This window comes from Uloborus diversus, chromosome 8 (assembly GCF_026930045.1).
Source record: "Uloborus diversus isolate 005 chromosome 8, Udiv.v.3.1, whole genome shotgun sequence".
NCBI classification, from domain to species: domain Eukaryota; kingdom Metazoa; phylum Arthropoda; class Arachnida; order Araneae; family Uloboridae; genus Uloborus; species Uloborus diversus.
The window spans coordinates 51,465,699-51,487,313 of record NC_072738.1 but is presented as its reverse complement, the minus strand read 5'-3'; the positions used below and the strand labels follow the sequence as shown (position 1 = coordinate 51,487,313).

Genomic DNA, 21,615 nt, shown 5'->3' with positions numbered 1-21,615 from the left:
ATTTTTCAAAAAATGTTTTTGGTGGACAAAATAATGTAACAGCATTTTCAAAATGTCTACCTTCGGCTGCAATCACATGTCGCAATTCAGGGAAAATCGGTGAATTTCAAATCTTCTTCTTTAACTGATTGACTTACATCAGCAGAGTTAAAATTTATAACTCCGGGAAATAAATTAACGGTCCACCACATGAAGGCAGTCTAATTTAGGACACCCTGTATCTGCTGCTGACAAATTAAACCCCTTCGTTGAGCCACAGTTTGAGTGTCAGAGCGAAATTCTCACCTGGAAACCATCATTTAAAGGCGTTTCAGATGATTTTATGCACCAATTAGTAATTGTTGCGAGAAGTTATGAAATATTTTATGTTTCTGGAACAAAGTTTGTTTTAACTAACTTTATATCGAATGGGGTTATTAACTGCTTCCCCATATTTCGAGAAACAGGTAATTGAATTAGTGTAACAATTTCTAATAGAAATTTCCAGTTTTAATTTCGTTTTTTAACTAATAGCACATAACCAGGATGGTTATTATTTCATTTTTTGGTTCAGACAAGCAGTGCAACAGCACGTAATTTGCGGCGGGCGTACAGAATCGCAACCCTTTTTTTCTCGAAATCCAATATTAAAGTGGTTATAAGAAAAGTTTGTTGTTATTGTTACTTATGGGGGGGGGGGACTCGGGAACCCGAACCCGAGTAGCAGTGCTACTCAATTTTAAGGCAGAAGGGTACTGCTTCCGTTTTAATCGAGAGCCTATTTCTAGGAGGAAGCCCGATTTGACTCAGAAAACACGATAGATGGCAGCACCATCTACTGGCAGTTCGATAATTTAGAACCAGACCAGAAGCCGATAACTTTCTGGCCCAGCATCCCAAGAGGTATCGTTTCACTAGGAGTACATTGTGACCACAAGCATATTTAACGTCCTCCACATACCCTTAGTGAAGATGGCGGATCTTCGACAGGCTAGAATCGAACCACGGACCCTCCGGTCACAAGTCCGATGCCTTACCGATCAGGCCACCACAGCTCCATAAGAAACAATTTGTTATGCTAACGTAAGGAAACTTCGCGTCTCCGTGGGGCGGAGCAAGGAAAGAGGAGAGAAGAAGAAACATTTTGATTCGTCAGGATTAGGAGCTGCAGCCAATGAGAGCCCAGTGCCAGAAAGGATGAGCCTTACAACAATATCACTAACACAACATCAAGAGGAAAAGATTTTTTTGTAATTTTGTAAAGTTTCAACATTTTTTTGCGGCAAGCAGGCCGTTTTCAATTTTATTATTATTATTTTTTCAATAATTAAACATGGGACAAGACAGACAAGAAAACACAGTAGAGGAACCTTGGGGACCCTGGGTCTACCCTGGGTCAAGCTGCGGGTTGGGCATGGGATGGTGCTTCGTACCCATCGTATGATAGTCAATGAAGCAGGTAGAGTGGGGAAAGGCGTAGTTACGAATGTTATTAAAATACGTGGTCTGCTGTCTGATGGTCGGCTCCTGACATTTTCTGCGTTCAAGAGACGCACCTTACCAATAACAATAGGGTATACTTCCCTAATTACAAATGTTATCGTAATGACCGTACACATTCTCGTGGTGGCGGCACTGCGATCTTCATTAAGTTTAATATCCCCCACTACTCTAGACCCTGCTCCACTACTGGTTTTGAAAATACCACTATTGTCTGCAATATTGACAACAAACTGGTTACTATTTCCTCCATTTATTTTCCCCCTGGGAATACCTTTTATGAACGTGATTTTGACAAATTACTTTTCCTTAATTCTTGTTCCATTTTAATTGGCGATCTAAATTGCAAGCATGAGATATGGACTGATGGTCTCCCAAATACAAATGGTGAGAAACTGCTAAATTATATCATTGATAATGATGTCCAGCTCATCGCACCTGACACCCCCACCTATTACGGTACATCATCAAATTCCACCCTTGATATCGCACTGTTAAAATGCCTTAACTATCATACTAGGATATCAGCTGTCACGGAACTTAGTTCCGACCACTGCCCTGTCTTCCTTGACATTGGTATTTCTATGAGCATCCCCGAAGCTCCTTTCACCTCAACGATTACCAACTGGAGCTACTACACCAAAATCATTCATGACCGAATCCAGGGAAATCCCACCATCACCTCTATATCTGATATTGATAACTGCATCTCCACACTTACTGACAACATGAAATTTGCTCTTGAAAGAGCCAGTATTAAGAAATTCTCTAAACGCCTCCCTCTCCGATTTCCTCCCAATATCATCAATCTCATCAAGTATAAAAACAGAATTAAAAAACACTGGCAACTCTCCAAAGATCCGGCTGTTAAAACTAGACTTAATGCTGTCCAAAATGAAATTAAAAAACTGACTGGAGAGCATAAGTCGACTACTTTTAACAACTATCTGGGCTCACTTGACAATAACTCAAAAGCATTTTATACACTTGTCAGAAAATTCTCTAATAAGGCACATATTATGCCCACTATACATGCCGATCATGGCAAACTGGTTTATACCACCCAAGATAAAGCTAGCGCTATCGCCAGCACTCTTGAAGACAACTTTCAGCTTAATGCTCATGAGTATGACGAGGATACAATCTCAGAAGTTAATCGGAGCATAAATCGTTTCTTCCAAGCTCCTCCCACCTCTGTTCCTCCCCCTATCATCACCCCTCTTGAGATCATGATTACTATCAAGCACCTCCCCGTTAGAAAAGCAGGTGGTGAAGATGGTATTAAGAACGTTCATCTAAAGCACCTCCCCCTCAAAGCTATCACTTTCCTTGCCAAAGTTATCAACAAAATTTTCACACTTGGCTACTTCCCCAGCTCTTGGAAGAATGCTGTTGTCATTCCCATCCCTAAGCCCAACTCCGATCATTCCTTCCCACAAAATTACAAACCTATTAGCCTCCTCTCTTCTCTATCCAAATTAATCGAGAAAATCCTCCTCACCAGAATTAAAGAACATATTCACTCACATAACCTAATTCCTGACTTCCAATTTGGCTTTAAAGAAAATCACTCTACCACCCATCAACTTGTTCGAATGATAAATTTTATTCAAGATAACTGCAACAAAGAAAATCACACTATTGGTGTCTTCTTCGATATTGCTAAAGCATTTGATAGAGTCTGGCATGCCGGACTAATACACAAGCTCATTCTACTTAAGTTCCCCAACTACATCATTCATCTCATACATAGCTACCTCCACAAACGTACCTTTCAAGTAAAAATTCAGAACTACTTATCAAGTAAACATAATATCATGGCCGGAGTGCCCCAGGGATCGGCGATAGGACCGACCCTCTACAACATTTACACTTATGACTTCCCCACTCACAACTCTCATCTAACTTGTCTCTTTGCTGATGATACCAGCGTTCTCACCAGCGACCATTGCCGTGGCTTTGCCAGGCATCGTCTGCAAAAGTATGTTAATGTCATTCTAGAATACCTTAACAAATGGCGGATTGCCATAAATGCCAGTAAAACGCAAGCTATTTGCTTTTACAATAACGACATCAAAAAATATCCTAAGCCCATCCAAGTTGGCGATGATATAATCCCTTACTCCAATGCTGTCAAATACCTCGGTGTCCACCTCGACAAAAGCCTCACATTCAAACCTCACATTGATAACGTTATAAAAAAAAGCTAACACTAAGATTGGCTATCTCTATGGTTTACTTAACAAAACAAATTCCCTTAGCACAAAAAACCGCCTCTTACTGTATACTACCATCATCAGACCAGCCCTTGTCTACAGTATACCCACATGGGGGTATGCTGCCAAATCTAACATTGCAAAAATCCAAACAATACAAAATAAGATTCTTAGAAAAATATTTAAAGCCCCGTGGTACGTTTCCAACGCTACCCTTCACAATGACTCTGGAGTCAATCACATTACTGATTTCATCAATGACACCTCTACTCACTTCTTCACAAATCTTGAAAATCACACCAACCCCCTTATTCATGAACAGGTATTATATACCTTTAACTCTGGCGGGAAAAATCTCCCGTCTGACTCAATGTTTATTCATTACACTCTCTATTAGTCTCCTATACCAGGGCTAGCAACCCTAGTATAGCTAGTGACATTGTTCACTTGCTCCCCCTCGTGGGAGTTTGCTGCAAACTGCCAGGTTGGTCTGGCAGTTTGCTTTTCTCCATCTCATGACTTCGTTCATGTAAATTTTTGTATTATACTTCATACTTATTCTCAACTTCATGTTATTATTTATCCTAGTATTTCCTATTTATCCGGATTTTCATTATTCTTCTATTACACTGTCTTATCTCATGTTGTAAATATGTAAATATGTATATAGTGTGGCCCTGAAACGATTCCTTTTTTCTTATTTTCCTCCTCCCCCCCTCCCCTCATGACCTAACTAATGTCAACTCCATCACATCTTATCCTTCATACAGAGTAAAAGAGCTTCGCTCTGACTCAAAATATTTATGATCTGTATCTGTATCTGTATCTGATGGTCGAATTTGGGTGTTAGAAGAGTTTGGAGTAAACGTTTTCCGCTTGTTTTATAATGAATCTGGAAATAGAGGGGATTTAAAGATCAAAGCGCATGCCTTTGATTCTTGTGTATCTGTCAGCATGGAGCATTTTACGAAGGGTTCGGTTCTGAAGCTTTTTAATTGAGTGGATGGTAGTTTTGACAGCGTAGCCCCAGATAGCCGCTCCGTAGAGGAGGGTGAGGAGAACAACAGTGTTGTACAGCAATCTCTTATTACTGTCCGAGAGTTTGCTGTGATACCCCAGGAGTGGTTCATTAGCTGAAAAACTTGTAGTTAACTTCAGATAGAATATTATTAACATGTTTTTTGTAGAAGAGCCCTGAGTCCAGGGTGAGACCAAGATACTGAGCTTCGCTAGAGTAAGGGATGATTTTGTTTTTTATATTGATGCATTCGCGATGTTTTTCTTTTGTATTTTTTTTTCAGCTGAACAATTTCAGTTTTTCCAGGATTGATATCCAAGCACCATTTTTGATACCAATCCATGAGAGTATTAAGATAGGTTTGGAGCTTTTTTTTTAGAAATCTCTTGTTATGGTGGCTGATGAGAATAGCTACGTCGTCTGCGAACATAGCCAGGAAGATGTAATTAGTCTCTGGGGAGGTCGGCAGTGTACACATTGAAGAAAAGGGGGCCTAGGGCGGATCTCTGAATTACCCCTGTGGAAATGGGGAAGAGAGCATTTTCTAATTTGACTTGGAACGATCTTCCGGATCAAGTTCTCGATGAATTTAATCAAGTAAGGGGGAAATTCATGAGAGATGAGCTTGTAGATGAGGCCCCTTGTTCCAGAAGCGGTTAAAGGCTTTGGTGATATCAAGGAATGTTCCGACAGTGAATTTTTTCCTATTGAAACCGTCGGAAATAAAATTGATAACCATCAGAAGTTGATGAAGGGTGCTGCGGCCCTCCCGAAACCCGTATTGCTCGTCAGGCAAGATGCCATTGCCATTAATATAGCTTTGCACCCGATCGCTGATGATTTTTTCAAGTATTTTGAACATGATGAAAAGGAGGCTTATGGATCTATAGTTCTTGGGATCATTGGATGGCGAACCCTTTTTATGGATGGGAACGATGATGTTTCCACTTGCTTGGAAAGTGACTGATGGTGATGATTTTATTGTAGATCTCTTGGTGAGATTAGTGATCAGATTGATAGAAGCTTTTTTGGGTGCCACATTTTTGATATTGTCGATACCAGGGGCTATTTTAATTTTGAGGGTTTTGATGAACTTCTGAACTTCCAAAAGGGTGACAAGGGAGATGTTGTCATTCGAATAAGTTTCTTGGAAGTTACTGATGATAAAATCGACATTGCACTCAAAATTTTCGTCAGGGTGGGCGGGGTGCGGCTTGAAGCTACAGCCAGTGGCGTTGGCAGGAGCAGCGGCTTTCTCTTCATTACTCAGAAAAATGCGATTATCATCTTTGAGTGGGGGGATTGAAGAATTGGTGTTTTTGAAGTCCTTAGCCGCTTTATGGAGCGAATTATTGTTGAGTTTGAGGTTCACAATGAATTCAGTCCAACATTGGTCCCTGTAATGGGTGATAAGCTTGTGTATGGTGTTTTGGAGTCTGTTAATTTGTGGAGTGAGGAGGTTATTTCTGTTGGCTCGCCGTTCTTTTCTAAGGCAGTTTTTTTTTTTTTTTTTTTGGATGATAAGCATTCTGATGAAGGAGGGGGGAGCTTAAGGGGAACGTTAATGATATGGATGCTCATAGTTGAGTGCACGATCGCTTGATTGATGGAGTTAGTGATGTTATCAATATTATTGTCAATGTCAGAGGGGTTGGAAATATGGGGGGTTGCCGGGGATTCTTTTACTCAAGAGCTCGGAGAATTTATCCCAGTTAGTAGTAGGGAAGTTGATTTATCTTTTCGGCAATCTGTTATAAACTCCAATTATCAGGAGAAACTGGAGAGGAAAGCTCGTCCACCGTATCAATAATGTAGGGGAGGTTGTTTATTCTGTCAAGAGCAAAATCAATAATAGAGGGGCAGCCTTGACTGTAGTGAGTGGGTTTTGAGAGGGCGATAGTTTCCGGATTATTATTCGCGGAATAATTTTTAATGAAGTAGCCTTTGTCGTTATTGTAGTTGTTATTTTATTGGACGTGGTGGTCATTGAAGTCTCCCATGAGAATCAGATTAGAATTGATTAAATTGAAGGAGTTGAAGTCTTAAACCTCGATTTTGTTATAGGGGGGGGGGGCATATACGGAAATCACTGTCAAGGTTTCTTGGTTGGCCACTTTGATGGTGATGGGGGTGTTCTCGATGTGAGTAGTTTCAACAATGTGCCTGTGGAAAGCATGGTTTTTTCCGATAAAAAGTGCGGAGCTTCCAAAAGTGCCAACACCTCTGTCAGAGCGATTGCAAATGTAATTACGGATACTTGAACATCTGTGCTTTTTAAGTTTGGTTTCCTGGATTAAAACAACATCAGGGGTGCATTTATTCATGAAGAGCGAAAGCTCAGAGATCTTGGCCCTGGAAAGCCCGTTGGCGTTCCAGCTGACAATTTTAAGAGAATTATTTAGCTCCAGGTTGATTAAAAATGGAGTCGATTTGGGTGGCGAGAAATTGAAGAGATTGAATGACATTGGCAAAAGTGGATTGGACTTGCGCCCGGTTGTCTTGCCCCTGGGTCGTGATGGGGGAAGTGCTTGCCGCTCTAGCAGCGTAGGAATCAGGGTGGGGAGCTAATGGAATCATACTAGGAGGTTGGGTTTGGTTATCCCATCCATTGTAAGTGTTTTCATATTTACTATGGAGAGTAGGCTTTTTAGGGCAGTCGTTTGAATTAGCAAGGTAAAATTCGCCGCAATTGCAGCATTTGAGAGTGGAGTCCGTATCTTCGGGACAGATTTCGGTCAAATGGGGACCTGCACATTTTAGGCATTTTGAGTCAAGGGTGCATAAGTGCTGCGAGTGACCCCAACGCTGGCAATTCCAGCATTGTGAAATCCTGCTTTTACGCCTAACAGGTTCTACTTTAATCTTGTAATAGGAGATGAGCTCCTGGTTGAAGGAATGCTTGTCTTTCTCAGTTTTCTCGAGGCAGACTTTCAGGAGGAGCATGTGTATTCTTTCCCTTCTCCTTGTCATCCTGAGAACTTTAACGGGTGGGAACCGAAGATCAGTGATTTCATCATAGACGCTTTCGGAGTAGTCCAATGTTAGACCATTAACAACAGCTCTGAGAAGTTTGTCCTCATCTAATTGGTGGGTGAAGCTTTGAATGTTGTTTTCTTTAACGAATTCTCTAATCAACTTACGTTGTTGGGTATTGCTGGGCTCGATGGCCAATTCGTTGCCTTTTACTTTGCAAACATTTTTTTCGTTGATTTTTTCGAAGATTTTGTCGATAATTGGGTTTGGGTTATCCACCTTGATCAGGGTAAAAATGGGGGCTCCACTTTTCCTCCTGCCTTGTTTTGAAGCCTGAATTCATTATTAATGTGGACGTTGTCCTGGTTTTGAGTTTCCGCGTGGGTGGGGTCCCTGGAATGGTTACTTTAGAACCCCTATAACTGGAGAGGCCGACGCATCCGTCACGTTGGAGCAAGCGGGAGCAAGCGTACTTATCGCACAACAGGGAAATACAGAATTAAAGACATTCCATAGAACACTGTAACATGTTATTAAAGATTACAAAGTATTTATAACATAATGATAGTGAAATTATGAGAAATAAATCGATATTAACCTCACACAAGCGAGCTCCATTTCCAGGCTGCCAGTCACTTCGTCGGCTATTAATTATCCATTTCTTTTTTCTTTCTGCATCTGCTGGAAATCTGAAGAGCTGAAATCCTTTCTTAGAGGTGTTTGCACAATTAACAGCCGAACAACCAAACATTTTACTCAATGTAACATATGCTAAAGAAATGTAAACATCAGCAGCAGTGCTATCGCTACGAAGCACTGGATCAAGTTTGCTCCAAAATGGCGAATGCGTCAGCTCTTCCACTATAAGGAGCCTTAGATTACTTGGCCCAAAGAGGTTATGGAAATCTGTTGAAGCACAACGTTTCTTACTCGGGGGCTCGTTATTTCCCTCCTGTAACTACCTTTCGAGTTGTTCTAGTCTATTAGAGAAATTTAACAAGTTATCATCAAATTCTTCTTTACGTTTTGCAAAATTTGCTGTTTCATTTTTTAGAAGCTTTTGCAGGAGCTCATTTTCCTCTCGGAGGTTTTGAATTTCAGCACGTTTAGATGTCTGACTGTTCCAAATTAAGCTATTAACGCTTAGAATAACATCTTTTATTGAAACTCAATAATCCTGTGATATTGGTTATATTACTTATTACTTTTGGGGATGAATTTCTTTAGTTAAAGAGTATCGAGAGCTCTATCAGTTTTGTTAGTAAAGGATTCTAATTACCTATCATCGTCGGAGGAAGAGATAATTTTTTACCACTTTTTTAAATCAATATTGTGAAATGTTAGGACCTCGGATGTAATAGAGTTGCTACTCGGCGCTTTGTAGGCGTCATTTGAGCGAAGGCGCTTGTTGTCTCTTCGGAGGCAGGGCTTTCCTGTACTTCGGTGTTATCCGCAGTCTGCCCAGTGAGACTGTGACGCATGAGCGTTTTCCTCATTATCCGATAGACGATTCTCGCGCACAATGGGACGAAAACGCCAAAAGCACTTAAAAAATGTTTTTAAACCTCTCTCGCTTGTTTGTTTACACCGGCTTTTTTGTTTATTATTTGTTTAGGTTCATGGTTCAAAGTTTGCAGGTTTACGCAGCTAATTCTTTTTCAGGGTCCTTCTACAGACCATTGATGACTAATTAATATTAATTTCTAACAGGACATAAGAGGACATTTTTTGTAGAGTGTTTTGAAGAAAATGACCTTGAATTCTCACGTTTTCGGCGCTGATCAAAATCAATTTTCGGTTTGAGAATTCGATTACTCATTTTTTTTTTTTTTTTTTTTTGTCCTAATACTATTGTTGGACGCGGGAGAAATTAAATATACCCACCTTTAATAATATATATATATATATATATATATATATATATATATATATATATATATATATATATATATATATATTCTTAAATTTCGGCGTTCTTGGTTTTTCAACTTTCTAAAGGCTGTCATTAGTTTTGTAGTAAACACAGGGCTCTAAAGTTCTAGTTCTGATTGCCTACGAGGTAGACCTGTGCAAATTTACTAATCCTCAATTGGTTGAATGTATGAAAAAAAAAACATTTATATAAGCGCTTTTTGGAGTTTTCGCCCCCACTGTGCATCGGATAAACGGCTCTCATTGCAAAAGCTATTCCTCTTCGTCGGAGCGGTAAAGATGAGCCTGCTCCGACGGGAATCTACAGAAGTAATTTATACCGAAAACAAACAAACTAAGCGTACTTATATTGATATATGTACAAAAACTGCGTAGAAAAAATTGGTGGCTAAGGGGTTTTTTTTCTGTAAGTTTGAGTTTCTTCCTTTCTTTTTCCTTAGGTCACTGCGATGACTACCAAAATCGGCTTCCCAAAATACATTTTGGACCCTGTACAATTGGATACAGATTATTCTGGAGTAAGTACCAAATTTTCCGTCAATTTTAAGGAATAAAATTTTAAATGTGAATGAACATTTTCCATCTATTTATGAGGCAGTGAGAGCAAAGGGATGCAAGTGGACATTTTCAAGTTTTGAGTAAAACGCGTATAAAGATTACATCCTAAGTCCATTTTTTTACAGTAGAGATATCAACAAAAGAAATTTTGATCTTCGAAATGTCATATACACTTGTGTATTATGAGCCATAGTCATGTGCTATTTTTAATTTTAAGATAAATAATTTTAAAAAACATTTTAACAAAATAAAAATTGTATGAAAAGGAGTATTATTTTTGAGAGACAAAATTTCCCTTCTCTCACCACAACATCAATTCAATGCACTGTAAAAAAAATTCCGAAACGTTACTGGTTACTTTCGAGGAACGTCTCAGGATTTCACACGTTTTCACCTATTTCCCCGTAAAAACAAGTATCTTCACAAAAAAGTTTCCTGAATCACTACAAGTTGCACGCGTGCAGACTTTTCACTGTTATGGAAAATATTTTTAGCAACCAGTTTAATGATTGAATGAGCGTGTTTATTATGTGTATCGGCATAAGGTCGCTTACGGTTTGTCCAAATTGACTAAGCTGGTAATGAGAGCAACAAAAATCAATGGATAGCTACAGCTGCGCAAGGCAGGAATTGCTGGCAAGAGATATAATTGGTTCCTTCTTGAATAGCTTTGCCCGTGGTCGCTCTGATTTTTATGGAGCCTTCTTAGTACATCAGGAAGGTTCTAATCAATAACACTAAACTTACATAATTTTTTGGAAGGTTCTAGAGATACGGCTTGCTTCAACAGGGGATATTTCGCACTTCTTCAGAAAGTTTCAAGGTTAATTTCAGAAAGGTTACTGACTTTTAGCGGAAAACGTTCCTGTTTTTTCCAAGATAAGTTACTGGAAGAAATTGGGCACATCAGCTGCCTATTATTTTCCAGGAACGTTTCTGAATCGTTTTTACAGTGTGCTTACATTGCCGAATCCAATCTAGTTGTTAAGTCAAGAAAAAAAAAATTAATATTGTTGTTAGACTTATAAAAATTATCAATGTTAATAGATGTCCAAGATACAGCACTCTACTTTACAATTATTTTAATTTTATACATGAACATTTATTCTATCGTATCTTATTTCAAATTATAGAATAAGTATTTACTCTGAAATTCTAATACTTAGCGTAATGACAATATCACGCAAAGACTAATAATACTTAATAATATAATATAATATGTAAGACTAACAATTACAATTTAATCATATAAGACTAAAAATAATTTTTAATATTGTTGTTAGTTTCATAAAAAATTATTAAGTTACTAGATTTCCAAGATACAGCTCTCTACTTTACAATTATTTTAATTTTATACATAAACATTTATTCTATTGTATCTTATTTCAAATTATAGAATAAGTATTTACTCTGAAATTCTAATACTTTGCGTAATGACAATATCACGCAAAGACTAATAATACTTATTAATATAATATAATATGTAAGACTAACAATTATAATTTAATAATATAAGACTAAAAATAATTTTTAATATTGTTGTTAGTTTTATAAAAAATTATTAAGTTACTAGATTTCCAAGATACAGCACTCTACTTTACAATTATTTTAATTTTATACATAAACATTTATTCTATTGTATCTTATTTCAAATTATAGAATAAGTATTTACTCTGAAATTCTAATACTTTGCGTAACGACTAAAATATCAATATTCACTTCTTCTCTTCAAAGAAGCTCCCTTAAAAACTAATTAGCCTATAATATTTTTGCTCATACAAAAAAGTTATAAATCAACAAGACCTTGAATCAGACGGCCAGAAGATTTTCTTTGAATTCATTACTTTCCTTTGTGTTTATTTTCCAATGTTTTTATGCATTTATTTACTGATGTCGTTTATATGCTCTGTTATAATTGTCTGTGTGACAAGTTAAAAAAGAAAAAAGTTTCTTAGTACAAATAATTTCTTTCAGCTGGATATATCTGAAGACCATTTCTTGGGAAACATTCTAAAAATGAATAGGTATGAAGTAATTAAGGAACTAACAAAGATGACACGGACAGTCGACAAAGAAAGGTTAGTCCGAAAATATTCATGTTCGCAGTTTTTTTTTTCATTTCAACGCAGAAGTACCTTTCTCAGTAATCGCATTAAGGAAACTTAAAAAGGGGAGCTGACTTATCTGACATTTTGGTTCCAAGCTAGTACGCGTGAAAACATTATGTGTACAGAAACCACGTTGCATGCTAAGCTATAGATGTATATTTCCAAATCTTGAAACAAGGCGGGATCCAAAGCCATCTTGGAATCAAAATGTCGGACAGGTCGGCCTGTCCTCTAAAGGGGTTCTAAATAGCATAGTCAAGTTCCTCATTATAGAATGATAACAGGAAAGTTTTGCTCTTACCATTTTTTGAAAAATCTTATAAAAATACTGACACAGGGTGCATTTCGTGATGAATTTTACGCTGTTAGAATGCCATATAAAATTTTTGTATGGTTATTATTCATTAAATGGATGCACAGAAATACAATAGTCAGATCGTGTACAAATATAATGTATTTTTGTATATTTTTGTAACCTAAAACCGAATTTCTTTTTCTAGGAGTTTGATTTAGAAAGTTTTCGCTCACTTTTTGACGTAAAACTAGAGTATGGACTCACACTTACAACGTATTTCAAAAATGACTGATACATTTGAAAAATCAATGAAAACTAAACGGGAAGTGGCAGGAATATACTGCTTGTTACATTATGCTTGGAACAAACAGTAAATTTTCAGACAGATAGACTTACAAAATTAGTGACAATTTTCCTCAACAGATGGCGATGCAGGTATTTAGAGGAGGCTGCAGGTGTGACTCTCAGAAATTTACTGTATTTCCAAGCATATTGCAAATAAACAGTGCATTTCTGTCGCTGCTCGGTTAGTTTTTATTGATTTTTCAGATATAACCGATCTTTTTGGAGATCTTACAGACTGCATTTTCTTTTACACCTTTTAAAATACCAGCAACGCCATCTGTTGAGAAACATTGTAACTAATTTTGAAAGTTCATCTGTCTGAAAATTTACTGTTTCAAGCATAATGCAACAAACGGTATATTTCTATCGCTACCCGTTTAGTATTTATTGATTTTTCAAATATCTCAGTCATTTTTGGAACACCCTGTATGAGCTCTATGTCCAAAATATATTTTACAATGTTAAGTTTTTTTTTTTTTTTTTTTGAAAAGAAATTGGAAGCATCGCACGTTGCAATGCATAGTCAAGAGACACATCGCAGATTTCTAGTAAAGAACCTTCCCCTGTTCTTCTACTTATATTCACAGATGTAATTAAATGTAAAATGAACTTATGCTTATTATGTAGCTTTAAAGTACATATTTATACTTTTGGGGATGCACCGTCCCCATTGGTTATCACTTTTTTGATATAGTGAAAAATGATGAGGGCGGTGCATCCTTAGGAAATCAAGTATACACTAATGCTATACCATTAGCATACTTGAGTTCATTTTTTAAACTTAATTATATCTGTGAATGGAAGTTGAATAATAAGGGGGGTCTGAAGATCTGCAATGCGACTCTCACTATGCGATATGCTTCCAATATTTTCCTTATTTTTTTCCGGCATAATTTTTTTTTTTTTTTCTCGAAAATGGCACCCATAGGAGTGAGTCACATCTTTTGGTTTTATGTCGAAAATGGGTGAAAAAATTGTAAAACAAACCCCTATGAAAAAAAGGTCGGTTTTGATGATGTTTTAAATAATTAAAGGGATTGATTAATTTGATTGATTACTGGATACCTCCGAGAAGTCTCCTAACGCTCCAAATTTTCATGCTTTTGAAATTAGTACCTTAGCACCTCTCTAACCCCTCAGAAGAATGTAAATGGTTAATATAATGCACTCTTCCCTCTACATAACAATAACGACTATGAAGCTGGCGAAAACAAAAAAAAAGGGGGGGGAGTGAGCGCCATTTCCGAAAAGTGAGACATGATGGGGGAAAACGGTGGTCTAAATTAGCAAGAATGGAGTCAGAAGATATTTGAAGGGGTGGGGGGGGGGGGGGGGTGCAGTGTTACTGAAAAATACAGATTTGTCTAACGCCAGCTAGATCACTGTGATTTTTAAGCAGTTTAAAATTCGATTGGGAGAATTGTTCTCGTGGTCACTCAGTTAAAGTATTTTTCTTCATTTCATTTGTTTCAGTTTTGTGTTCTTCGAATTTTGTTACTTTTTTTAACCATTTATTTATTTATTTATTCGTTTATTTATTTATTTTTAATTTGTTTCTTTTTTCAGGGATTGGTTCGTCCAACCTCTTGTCGTGAATGCCTTCTATGAAGCAACGGGAAATGCCGTTAGTAAGTTAACCGCAGTCATTTGCATTGAAATTTTAACTAAATAAGTACCTTTCTTTTTATTAAAATGTTAACATAAAGCAGATGCTCATGTTGTCATGGTTATTTTGCAACGAAAGTGGAGAGGTGCAATTCCAAAATTTATTTTTCATGCAGCCCGCAAAATTTAGAAAAGTAAAAAAGTAAAAAAAATTCCAATGATTTTTATGTAATGTATATAAAAAGTCAAATTCTTCTCGGATGTAAGGCAACCAATTAAGGGTTAACTTGACATCTCGTTATTTAACGCTGATATCGTTACACGGAGCTTCAGCAATTAGGCAATTTTCTGTCTACTTACCCGTAAAAATTAGACTAACAAGAAGTTCCGTCTAGAACTATACGAGCCTACTTTCCCGTATACCCAATCTACTTTCCAGTACCTGATCAATATTCTCAAAAATAGCTAAAATCGCAAATTGTTTAAAACATATTTTTAAAATATTTTAAGCTAATTTCTAGGAATAAAATATTACTGTAAAAAAAAAAAGCAGCACTTTTTTTAAAAAAAACAGCTAATACACTTTTTTCCATTAAAAAAAAATTCTTTAACAGCTTTCAAAACGAAAAAATAATAATTAAAATTAATAAGCTCATTAAAATAAATATATTGTATCAAAAAAAATCGTTTCTTTTTCCCCTGTTGCCAAAAATAATTTTTTAAATGAATTAATGCACTTACCAAAATAAATAAAAACAATAAAATGTCAACTTAAAGAAATACTTTTCATTGTCAAAAAAAAAAAAAAAATCGTCTGCGCATATCTTTATGTAGGAACATAAAATACGTCAAGAGATATTTCCAACGAAATTTGTTTGAAAAAAATCCGCCTTCAAGTACGGAATCTACATTGACTTTCAGTTTCCCCGTAGCCGCTAATGTTAAGGGATTTGAACTGTTCAAAATTGAACGGAGAATTGTTCAAATCAAAAAGATATTTTATATACAAGCTTTTCATCAAAAGCTTTTTCCTACAAAGTTCGTTTGAAGCAGATTCGCCTCACAGTTCGGAATTGCCTTGAATTTCCCCGTAGGCGCTAATTTTAGGTTTTTTTGAACTGTTCAAAATAGAACAAAAAATAGTTCAAATCAAAAAGTGAGATATGGGAATGAGGTGTCCTCGCCGAGATCTTTCGAACAAAAAAAAAGTTTGTTCGAATCGGACTATTCATTCAAAAGTTATTACGGGGGGGGGGGGGGACAGACAGACAGACATTTTCCCCAATTTAAATACCCTACTTTCCAATTTTTAATTTTTCGATATTTATTTAAATATTTTATTTATTTTTGACTTTTTTTTGTTTTTCGCGATATTTTTAAGATGCATTAAGCCTACTTTCATGCTTTTTTCTTCTTTTTCTGACTTTTACTGGGAAAGTAGGCTTAAAAGGAGTTGGAAGTAGAAAAAAAAAAGCTTTATACAAAAGATCGTTAAGAACGAAACTTTCAAAGTCAAAAATAAATTAATTCAATAAATATTGCACACGGCAGCTATATTCCGAGGTGGGGATCAGTCTGCCCAGAACCCCTTTAGAGGACAGGCCGGCCTATCCGACATTTTGGTTCCAAGACAGTTCTGCATCCAGCCTTGTTTCAAGTATTTGGAAATACGTTATTATAGTCGCTGGGTGCAATGTCGTAAAATACTTGATGATAAGTTGAGTAAAACGTCCGTTTAGGTAAATCTAGTTGAAAAAAAAAAATTTCTGCAAATTAAATAGCAGTTTATCAGGTGATTTTTCCTGTAATACAACCTATTTTCATACCTTACTTAGCCTGTTTCGAGAGACGCGTCTAACTTGAACAAACCATTTCCGACTCGAAGGATCTCTTTCCTGTTTCATTTAACTATTTTTCGTTCAATTTGAAACACTTCAGAAAAAGAAAAAAAAATACTATGTGGAACATTAGGCTTATCAGAGAAATTTGAATCCTGAGCAACTAGGTCACTCTGCTTCAAAAAAAAAAAAAAAAAAAAAAAAACTTGATCGAAATTAGATTTTGTCATAGAATGGAAAAAAAAAGCGCTTTTAAAAATATCGAAATGTATTCCTAAGTGGACTTAACACTGAAGACAAAAATGCGAATTCTGGTTAATTTAGTACGTTTTAGAACCCCTTTAAAAGGAAAGGTCGATTTATCTGACATTTTGGTTCCCAATCAGCTTTGAGGGCCAACCCTGTTTCTAGTATTTAAAAATACTTTATATATAATATTTGCTGGTTGCTATGTCGTAAAACAATTGATGTTGAGTAAAATGTCACTTAAGGTAAATCTTGAAAGTTAACTTAATTCACAAATTCAACAAAAATGTTTCGGGAAATATTTACTGTGTAATGAACGTCATTTCCACACCTAGATTGTTTTTAATTTGTATTAATTAAATCGTTTCATTTACAAAATAAAATAATCAAACATTAATTAGGCAACTCAGCTGAAGCTTGGGCACCAGTTTTCTGCAGCGAGGCTTTTTTACAAAAACTAATTTTGTGCCCCTGCAATTTTGGAACCAAAATGTCGAATAAGTCAGCTCCCCTGATGTGGCGTTAGTACGTTTAAACGAATTGAGTCGGCTCATGTCGAACATAAAATGCTTCGAGTTTTGTAACATTTAGATTTAAACAGCAGCCATTTTCTGAAATAAAACATTGGATGAATACGACAATTGTTATCTCGAAATTTAAAAAAAATATAGTTCCATACGGACATAAATCCATTTCTATCTCGCTCTTTTTAAAGAGAGGACTGCTATGCCAATGCAATAATATAGTGCACTTTAAGGTTGTTGGCGCTCGTGCTTGGACAAATCCCAATTAAAACTGGTTGAATAGAGCAAAAGCATGGGTTGCTGTTATCAATCGTTGGCGAAACAAGTTTTTTCGTGAAGCATCGTTGTATGTTTAACATCAGAAATAAATTTTAGCTAAAAACTATCGCCAAACTCCGCATTAAGGTGCACATTGTGGATGTCTAGATTGCGTTTTGAGTTGTTTGCTTTCCTCGTATCATACGAATTCAATGTTTTTGACTGTTCAACCGAACGTCAACGATGCAAATGTAAATTTTGAAATTCCATATTTACACTTTTTTTAACTGCATTGCAATAAGCGTAAAAAATCTGCACACATTTCATAAAAGTGTCTCTTTTGCAGTTTTTCCCATTGGAATTCTCCGATCTCCAATATTTACTCCTGAAAGGCCAAAGTAAGTAGTTATTTGTTCACCAATCGATAATTTTATTATTAACATAATGTTTTTGCTATTGTAATTTTGGATCCTAATCGTCACATTTACACGGCTTTTACTCATTCTTCGAAGTACGATTTTAATGCTGCTACTCTATTTAAAAGGACAAATACGTTTTAAAAATAAAAACTTTGCGAACAGTCTTATTTGGCCGAATGATCAAGTAAAAATTACTGTTTTAGTACATCTTTATTTTTGTTATGATTTTTTTAAAAATCAAAGATTTATAAACAGTCTAATTTGACTAAATTTTAGAATAAAAACTACTTTTTTGATAAACAGTCTAATTTGACTGAATTACAAAGTAAAAATTTACCTTTCTATTACATCTTTATCTGCATTATAAAATTTAAAACAAAAACAAATCACCGAATTGAATTGATATTATTTCCGTCGAAGATTTTGATGTTGATTTTAATTACTCTTTAAATTTCTTTGACTTCGTTTATATTTCTACTTTAGCAAATATTTTTGCTCATTTTTGAGCAATTTTTTTCATTAATTTTTGCTTGAGAAGGAGAAAAGAAAAGCACAGCATCATAGTTTCGTATTTAAAAAAAAATAATAAATAAATAAAAAGTTTTTAAATGCAAATTAAACTTGATTAGTGTATTTTTTTTAGTTTTACATAACAATAGAAGCACTGAAAAATACCATTTGTTCAGTTCAATCTGTTATTTTTTAGATATTTGAATTATGGGATGCTTGGCGTGGTAATTGGTCATGAGATCACGCACGGATTTGACAATAGCGGTAAGTAAATAGATTCTGCAGTGTGGTACTCTCGTCGAATTGAGAAATTTCAGTTTTTGTAGTTCCTTTAAAAAGTATCTCTTCAAAATGTTTACGCTTGAGTAGCCTCTCGATTGGGCATTAGATTAACTAGGGCGAGTCATAAATTTTGTAGAATTTGACACATGTGAATTTTTGCTGCGTGAAGTGCGGCAAATAAACAGCAAGAACCTTTTTATTATCACAAAGTTTCATTCAATTCCGAAGCTGCGAAGTTGGAAGAAAAATGTCCAACTCTGACTCCGGGAGTTTTAGAGTCTTTCAATCTCCAACTCTGACTCCTTTACTCCAAAATCAATCTGACTCCAACTCCGAACCCCCAAGCACTGAGAGAGTTGCAAAAATTAGAGGGAAAAGACTGACTCCCCCTCCTGGAATTTTAAGCCTTTGACTCCCGACTCCGATTCATTTGCATCAGCTCGACTCCAAGACTCCGTCTCCGCAACTCTGGTCATGAGGCGAGGTCTGTGAAGTAGACGTATTGAAAATGAGCACTAGATAAACAAAGTTAATTAAAGAATGTTTTGCCTTAAAAAGTTAGAGATAGACTGTGATGGACTACGCTTTCCATGCCAGATTTCCAAAGTTGACAATGTATAACCTCAGAAATAAAGCAATTTATTGATAAATTTCTGACCCTATCCCGTACATCATTCAAAGAGTCACCTTTTCTTATTGAGAAGAGATGTTCCATGAATGAGAAAAATACCCAAGAAAATCTGATAGTCATACAGGTTATCATTATCAGTTAATCTGATAATCATCAGATTTGATAATCAACATTGCAAAAACTTTAAATTAATTTCGCACAATAAATAACCCTCTTAATACAAAATGAGCTGAAATAAAGACTAACATCAGCAAAAAACAATTCACACCTATAAGTAACTGCAACTGCAGATAATGGAAGAAAACTATAACTGCATTTGGGCTACCTTGTCCAAAAAACCTTTTTAAATTTATACCGTTAAGACACTGTTCGTTCTGATCAGTGTCGCCTGACTCCCTTCGGATTATATTCAAATCAAACTTCCCAATGAGATAACATTTTAGCAAATATTTGTGAAACACATGAACAAAGGGATTATAGACTAGACAGAAATTAATAACTATAATAACTATGGAAACAATCCCAATTTACGAAATTGTTAATTAAGCTATGAACTAGATTATGTCTCATTAAATCTTCTGGAATTGGTTTGATCTTTAGTGATTAAGACCAAAGCTGCTGAGTCGAAGGGGAAATTACAGATTCCGGTTCCTGAAACTTTAAACTTCTTTGCCCATAAATCAATCTTCTTCCAATTCCGCGACTCCGATTGTGACTAGGTATAGTAACCATGCAAAATCCCTAGCAGAGTTGCGAACAAAATGATCAGCTCCGAAACTGATTCTTGTAATTTAAAGTGTTCGACTCCTGATCAAAAATCAGTATGATTCTTGACTTCACGACTCCAACTCCGATTACAACTCAGCATCCCTGATTAAAACAAATTATTACCCTTCTTAATTGCTCTAGTAAACGCACAACAAGATCTTTATTGGTTTCATATAAATTCCCGTCGCAGTGGTTGGATTACTGCTTCTGTCACGTTGACATCACATGCTGTTTTCTACAGACTTCTTAAAACTTTATAACGTTTTAAGCGTAGGCCAATGCATCAGTAGGTTTAGGGCGCTTTTCCACTTACCGATACGACAACGATAAATCGTGCACGATTGTCGTTATCCGATTTCCGCGCAAGCAAAATGCACTAACGTATGCAACTTGCTTTTCCACCTACCGATTCGGTAGGTTGACTGTGGAGATATTTTAAGGATAAAATTTAAACGTAGAGCCCTTCTGAATAGTAATCTCACTGCAATGAACTTATTAAAATAAAATTTCAATACGAATTGCGTTTTTGAAGATGAATTCATCTGAGCTTATACTTTGGTTACTTAGCGCAACCAGAGTTTACCTTTTGGTTGTACAGGGTGCTCAAAAATGACTGATACATTTGAAATATCAATAAAAACTAAACTGTCAGCGATAGAAATATATTGTTTGTTGCATTATGCTTGGGACAACAGTAAATTTTTAGACAGACAAACTTTCAAAATTAGTTACAATGTTCCTTAATAGATGGCGCTACAGGTAATTTAAAAGATACAAAAGAGAACGCAGTCTGTAAGATCGCCAAAATGACGGTATATTTGAAAATCAATAAAACATAAACGGGCAGCGTTGATATTTCATATATACCGGTCATTTTGGCGACCTTACAAACTGCGTTTTCTTTTATACCATTGAAATATATGTAGCACCATCTATTGAGGAACATTGTATCTAATTTTGAAAGTTTATCTGTCTGAAAATTTACTTCTGTCTCAAGCATAATGCAATAAACGATATATTTTGATCGCTGACTGTTTAGTTTTTATTGATTTTTCAAATGTATCAGTCATTTTTGGAATACCCTAAACCATTCCTTACATGTATACAATGCCACATTGGCATTAGAAAAATGTGTAGAAGCCAAGGGTTCTAAAAGACGGCTCGCCATCCCCCCCCCCCCCCACCTCTCATTACTCGCTGCGTCATTGTCACAGGTGGTGGCAAATTCAACTATGAGAATTTTTAAGATGATAAATTTACCAGTACACTGCACAAAATAATAATTGAACATCCCTTCTCAGTTGCGGTAATTTAAGGCGAAGTATTTTTAATTAAATCAACTGAATACGAGTTTTAAAGATATTAGTTCTCTTTGGAACCATTTTTAAGTCGTAAAGGTAGTAAACGTTCCCGTAAAGGTCGTAAATGTGTGTTACATCGATATTTACGTTAAATTTGTTTCTTTAAACGTGTTTAGAATCTTCTAAATTTGATATGTTTTCATGATTAAGTACTATTTCCCATTGCTTTATTTAATAATTAATTATGAATTGACACTAATTGCAACAGCAAGGACATATCGTCGCCTCAGAGCAACACTAAAACATCTA

At 36.0% G+C, this 21,615-nt stretch overlaps 1 protein-coding gene across 1 annotated transcript in view; it reads left to right on the top strand.

Moving 5' to 3' along the window:
- The window catches only part of LOC129228361 (endothelin-converting enzyme 2-like), a 238,409-nt gene that overhangs the window by 195,450 nt on the left and 21,344 nt on the right, over positions 1–21,615 (top strand). The window contains 5 exon segments of the mRNA XM_054863040.1: positions 10,059–10,136; positions 12,151–12,254; positions 14,491–14,552; positions 17,742–17,793; positions 18,521–18,588. Of these exon segments, the coding sequence (XP_054719015.1) occupies positions 10,059–10,136; positions 12,151–12,254; positions 14,491–14,552; positions 17,742–17,793; positions 18,521–18,588 (364 nt within the window).